This window comes from Hakea prostrata, chromosome 3 (assembly GCF_041222555.1).
Source record: "Hakea prostrata isolate BN-2017 chromosome 3, UWA_Hpros_2, whole genome shotgun sequence".
NCBI lineage: Eukaryota > Viridiplantae > Streptophyta > Magnoliopsida > Proteales > Proteaceae > Hakea > Hakea prostrata.
This window is the reverse complement of record NC_142602.1, coordinates 37,070,443-37,077,185: the sequence shown is the minus strand read 5'-3', so window position 1 is coordinate 37,077,185 and position 6,743 is coordinate 37,070,443. Positions and strand designations below refer to the sequence as shown.

Genomic DNA, 6,743 nt, shown 5'->3' with positions numbered 1-6,743 from the left:
CAACTTCAAATAAGCTCAGATATAATATAATACTCGAATGGGCCCTTGATTTTGTGCTGGTGGAAGGGGGATTCCTAGAACTAACTATTCTGGTTCTAGTGTAGAAAAGCATACCTGTTGTACTGTTTAATCAATCTGTGGGTTCGGGAGTCAGAGCAGGTGATGGAAGGGAAATTTCCAGCGGGAATGGCTAAAGGAACAACAAAGAGGCATCAATGAAGTTGGTATCTCATTGACTTCACTTCGGGGATGAAGTAAAGAACTATAAGTTGGTATCTCATTGACTTCACTAGGGCCTCTTAACCTGGCTCTCTCTATCATAGCATCTGTATCTTATATGTTCCAAAGCCAAGCTTTCTTCCTTTTGAACTCAATTTGGGGAACCGTAATGCCCTCTGCGGTATTAAGACCTCCAAAGCTCCTTCATGCATGCATGGGATGGACCGCTTACAAATTGGGAAACTACAAAACTGCCCTGGATTGCCAATCAAATTTGTAGTTACATGAAAATAGTATGACTGGAATCAAACAAGATCCTGTAGGTTTAGAACCAAAAGCAATTAACACCTTCGTACTGAAAATAGAAGCCAAACTAAATCCTAAAATTGTCATTAACTAAATAAGAAATAAATGCTAAGTATTAATTCAGTACAATATCGGATCTCGACGGAATCAGGACCATATCTTCAGAGTTGGCAGCTTTATATCTGAAGGATGATACGCCTTGTAAGTCTTGAAGATCTCCTCTTAGGTCCTAATGTGGTCCAATAGAGTGGTCCAACTACGGCTGATTGAACTCCTGTTAAAACATTATGATCAAGTACCATGAGAAGCAGAAGCGGCCTCAGCAGCCCTTTTCTCTCGTTGCTTCTCCCTTTTCTTCTTGTTTTTCAAGGCATTCTTACTCACTTCTCTGAATTATGAAAGATAATGGCAAAACATATTATTATCTGACGATTGATTCATAAACCAACAGAGTGAAGTGGGTGAGGGTGGGAAAATAAGTAAATGAATAACTATTTTACTCACTCTGTTGAAGCAACCCCTCCAAACAGCTGCATTTTGAGGAAGGGGGGGGGGGGGGGGGGAAACAAATAACATCAATTCAATTTGAAGAAGGTTTATAACTTGAAGCTGACATGTAAACTGCATTCCAATTCTAATTCATGTTGAACCAATTAAGTAGGCCTCATCAGTACACAAATTTTATCATTGAAAAAAAAAAATTTGATACACAAATTAGTGTTTTCAAAACACCACAATGATGACTTGAGAGTTACCTCAGACTACTGCTTGCCTAATAACTAATTTGGACCATATTTACAGTTATTCTCCTTTTAAGGAGCCACTTTGGTAGAGCGGCCCAACCCCAGCCACTTTTATGACCAAATCTGGGAAGGCATTTTGAAAGCTTGTTTTGTGACTAGAAACCAACAATATAAATTGCATGATCACATTTTTGTTGGTGTTTAGAGCCTACAACCATGCCAAAAACATCCTGTCCAGTTACTGAAGCAGAATTTGGAATGCCGATGAAATTCTCCAGGGTTGATTTGTCTCCTAGACCTCTATGCAAGCAAAACCCACAAAATCACTTTACATAGGCAATGCTGGACTCACATAAACTGAGATAGCATGTAGCTCCTTAGAAGCACTAAATGAGGATCCTCGTCCATGAGGGTCACCTTAGGAGTTAGTATTCAAGACCTATGCAGGGCTTACCCACCGTATGCATGCACCAACTCTTAACTAATAAATGCATAATCAATTGCTAATGTCATCTCCAACATTTATGCTTTAAGGAATTCCACGAGACAAGAAAATATGAGAAAATGGGAAAATATGATCATATGTAAAAGCAACCACTGATGAAATTGGAGGCATGGGTGGTAATGGGTCACACACAAATCCAGCAGCCATCTGTCATAAGTATTAAATGTATACACTAGAACCTTCATAAATCCCTACCATTTCACTTCTCCATACCCCTCAGCCCCTTGAAACATTTAAAAAGAATTTCAGGGGTTATATGGACTCGCAGCTATCCAGACTCCTGTTCTGGGTATGCCCTTTTTAAATATTTTCCCAGAGTCTTTTTGCTTATTTCTTCAGCAGCAATAAGTTGTGTGACCTTTATTGAAGAAATCAGAACTCTGCAGTCCTAAATATTTTCATTTCCAGCTAGTTTATTTTTGGTTTTACGTCCATTTATGTTTATTATGAGATCCTTATCAGGATTAAGAATTCTCTTCTGTAATTGTAAGTAGCATAAAAATATTGTGATGGGGGGAGGGAAGATTTAACTCGTAAGTTGATCATTCTTGACATATCCTCAATCGAATGAAAACCAAGCTGCCATGATCTCGTATAGAAGTAACTCCTGGCTCAAATATAGAGTTAGGGTAGGTTCAGTAATGTTCTGGGGGGTTTCTTGGGTTATGGGATGAACTTCTAAGTGAAAGATTTGGGGGTGTCAAAAGGGTTTAGAGAGTAATGAAACTTGGATCGAAGTTCGAACCTTGTGTTTATTGAGCTGGTAACGCTCCCAAATTTTGGAAGGATTTGGATGAGTAAAACGAAAATTATGACAATTCTTGATTTTGAGATTTCAAATTAGTGTTTCAAATGAAAAACTGATAGATCTTGGGTTTGACTGGTCAGTGTTAGTATGAGATATTACGATGTAACACAATAGGGGGAGTCCACCTATCGTGGCTTCTTTATATGTGTAGGTCCTTACTTATTTGAGTCCTAGTTTGAGTTTCCTATTAAGCTTTAGGCTTTAACATTTGGGTAAGAGTTGTATGCCTTTCATAGTTCCCTATAGTTTATTATTACAAATAGATGTGTTGGCTGTATGGTAGAACACGTATTCTACCACACGACCCTTTTCTTCCATTATTCTATCAATCTCTCTTTCTTCTTCTCTCATCTTTACTTGGAACTGGTTACAGAATTTGGGATTGTTTATATCGTATTAGAGCAGTGACTAATACCCAATTCTCTCCATAAAAACTATTTTGAGAGTCATTTAGATTTTCAGTTTGAAGAACTAAACCCTAGTTAATAGAGGAAAATGAACTAGGGTTTTCATGAAAATTAAACTGGAAAATTCATACATGTTTGGATTGTTAGTGGTGATTACCACTTTTGTTTCAGGCAGAAAAAAGGGTGATCCTAGTGGCTATGGCTTCCGCATATGTAGGATCCCCTGGGGGGGAGGGGTTGGGCATTTTCCAATGCAGCCTTACCCTAAGAATTTATGCTGAGAGGCTGTTGCAAAGCCTTCACCTCAGGCTACAACTTGTGGTCCACCAACCATTACACCATGGCATGCCCCTTGTTTGTGTTACAAGGCGACTCTCTCAAGTGATAAGGTGGCAGTGGTTTATTAATTCTAGCAAGTTTTTAGGGTGGAAAAGGTCAGCAATTGTTGGGGGTTGATTCAGTTGGATAAGTCTTATGGCATATCAAGGAAAATAAAGATATCTATGCTGTTTCCTAAATAGTAGATAAGGAGTTAGGGAATTGGTTGCAACGGGTAACTTAATCCTCGAGTTTAGAAAGTGGCAGGTATGTGGGTGTAGAGAGTTAATGCGGGGATCTTCTTTATATATGGGATAATTAACGTAGTACGGTTTAAGGAAAATTATTATCAAATAAAGCAATTGCTTACCGAGAGTTTGGTTCACTCAAAAGAAACTGTTCCTTGTTTCCCCCTTTCATCTAAAAGAATAGGTCGAAGCAAGGCTACTTGATCTAGTGCTCGTAACAAAATGGCATCAAAGCCAGACTCCATTGAATTAACAGCAGCTCGAATGCGTGGGAGCTGATCTGGGAAGATGGTTGCTTCACAAGATTCCAAGTTTCAGGAGATGATGGATTTGATGCAACAATTTATTTGCAGCAATGAATATGAGGTTGGACAACGTGGATGGTAGTAGAGAGCTTTGGGAATCATGCCATAATCAATCACAGCAGCATGTGTAGAAGAATTTCCGATCAATTTTTTTTTACCAAAATGCCTACATTTTTGAAAAGCAAAACAGAATTTCAATTATTTCCTAGAAGTCACAGGTTTTTACCGAAATGACACGAAATTAAGGTCGAAACGACACAACATTTTGCATCGGGATGTACCTCCAGTTATAAAACTCATGTGTTTCGAGCGAAGCCTTTGTTATTTCACAGGTTCCGCCAGTTTCAACGGAAACCACAAGGCTAAGTCTCATCCCTAAACCACTTTTTTCCCCCATTTCTCTTGCATTCAACCCTCTTTTCACCTCATTTTAGCGACTCCTTTGCATTCCTTCTTCAATTTTGCTCCTCCATTGTTGAGTTTTTGAGAATCCAAGAAAGTGAGTTAACAAACTTCTCTATTTTTTATTTTTCTTTTGTTTATGGTTCAAATCAACTTAGATTGCTTTCAAATTAAAGTATGTCTAGTCTAGAGTGTTGATCTATGAATTTGAAGTGTCAAAAATAATTTTTGGTTCTTCTTAGTGTTTCTTTTTCTTTTTTCCTCCTGTTATTAAAAATTATTTTGTAAATTATATAAGTGCTATAAATGTATATGTATACTTGTATAGTAGATGTATAAACTTCAAATTAATGTATGTGAGGTTAAGACACCATATTGCTGTGATGATATTGAATCAATTTTTTTCCCTGTTAATATCTTTTTTTTACTATATTTAATATATATTTAAATAATTTTAAAAATATTGAAATATTAAAAAATACTACTTAATTTTAAAAATATTAAAATATTTTAAAATACTACTTAATTTCTGTTTAATATTTAAAAATAAGAGAGCATTAGTGGAAGCATGTATACAATTTTTGGAGGATGTTGTGGAGCTTTTTAAGATAATTAGTGTGCATATTATATATTCTTTAAATTATTTAGATATTAAAAAAATACTGATTTATTTTTGTTTTATATTTAAAAATAGGAGTTTATTATTAGAAGCATGTATGTAATTTTTTGAGTATATTGTGGAGCTTTTCAAGATACTTAGTGTGTATTTCTTATATCAGACGCTATCTTTCAAAGATGTCAGACATCAAGGGAGGTCACTGACAGCTGATAGGAAGAATAGTAAGTGTAATTACTTCAAAAAACAAATAGGAGGAGGTGGGACCATTAGATTGAAGGTGCATCTAGCTGAGGGAAACAAGAATGTAGTAGCATGCCAAAAGGTGCCCTAAAAGGTCAAGAAGGCAATGGCCTTATACTTGGTTGGGGGAAAGCAAAAGAGGAAAGAGAAGAGAACACAGAGGGAGGAGTTTAAGGATGCATGCCTAGATGACCTTCCAGAGCCAGAGGATTATGATCTAGAGAAGCCAAGAGGGTATGGATGTGACCCTGATCTAGAGTCCGAACATATTAGGAGGGCGACGATAACGAGTAAGGAGCAGGCGAGGGTTGATGACATGAGGAGGCAACAAAAGGCTATGGGTTGTGGGTTCTCTAGAGAGCCAGCAGGTATGGGAGGCACAAGTAGCTCCCAAGTCCCTATGAGGAGGAGTCAAAGTGTGAGGCAAGAGGTTCCTATCCCACGGGCCCCAACAAGTGGTCGAGCTTCCTCAGCACATACTACAGATTCGGATCTAGAGATTCTTCACAATGATCCGACCCTATTTAGGAGGCTTGAGCACAAGCAAATAAAGTCGAAGCACTTATGGGGGAGCGTGAAGGAGAAAGTGGGGATGGCTTTCTCCAAATGGGCTATGTACCATAGTATTCCAGCACATACAATCCAAAGGCCCTACTATAAGGATATGATTGAGGAGCTAGGCAAGGCTAGAAGTGGTGTACAAGGGCCTACTTCATATAAGATATATAATGTCTATTTGTCTAAGCATAAAGAGGACTTAAATAAGTATATTAATGGATTAAAACCCATATGGGCTTATTATATGGAGTGACTGTGATGGTTGATGGTTGGATTGGTCCCACTAGACAATTCATCAATTTCACGTTGAATTGTGATGGAAGGACAAAATCGTGATGGGAGGACGGTGTTCCTCAACTCAATAGATGCATTCGATGAGAAGAAGCATGCAAAATACATTTATAAATTATTAAAGAAAGTGGTGAAGGAGGTTGGAGTGGAGAATGTGATCCAAATTGTGACTGATAATGGCTCCAACTACAAGAAGCTGGGTTGAAAATGCGGGGAACCCCCAGATATCAAAAGATGCTTCTACTTCTAGTATTAATTTTTATTTTTAAATACATATATTTACGTTATATGTACACTTTTTATAACTTTGTATTGATGTCTTGATGGATAGATATAGGCTCACTTGGACTCCATGTGCTGCTCACTGCATTAACTAAATGCTAAAAGACATCAACAAGGTCAAGCTTGTGAAGAAGGCCGTGAAGCAAGCCCGACAAGTTAGCACCTTCATCTATAACCACACATATGCATTAAAGATGATGAGGGACAATTGTCAGTGTGACTTAGTGAGGCCAGACATAACTGGATTTGCTACCAATTGGATAGCACTACAGAGCTTTGAGAGTTGAAAGACTGGCCTTGTGAGCATGTTTGCATCAGAGCAGTGGTTTAACTAGAAGATTTTTTCATCTGTAGGAGGAAGCAGAGCACAGTTGACCATACTCGATGATAGTTTATAGAATAATGTGAGGATAGTTGATGCAGAATTGAAGACATATTTAAAAAAGAAGAAGCCCATTGGGTCAGGCCCATCAAAGGCCTAAAGTATCACCC

At 37.8% G+C, this 6,743-nt stretch overlaps 1 protein-coding gene across 2 annotated transcripts in view; it reads right to left on the bottom strand.

Annotated features, from left to right (window-relative positions):
• Window positions 1-438: 438 nt before the first annotated feature.
• The window catches only part of LOC149022181 (Eukaryotic translation initiation factor eIF2A family protein), a 32,655-nt gene continuing 26,350 nt past the window's right edge, over window positions 439-6,743 (bottom strand). For both annotated transcript variants that reach the window (XM_089150354.1, XM_089150353.1), the window contains exons 13-14: window positions 1,030-1,055; window positions 439-913 (exon numbers count right to left, since the gene is read on the bottom strand). In XM_089150354.1, coding sequence (XP_089006480.1) covers window positions 817-913; window positions 1,030-1,055 — 123 coding nt within the window. In that variant the 3' untranslated portion in view covers window positions 439-816. The remainder of the gene's footprint in view (window positions 914-1,029; window positions 1,056-6,743) is intronic.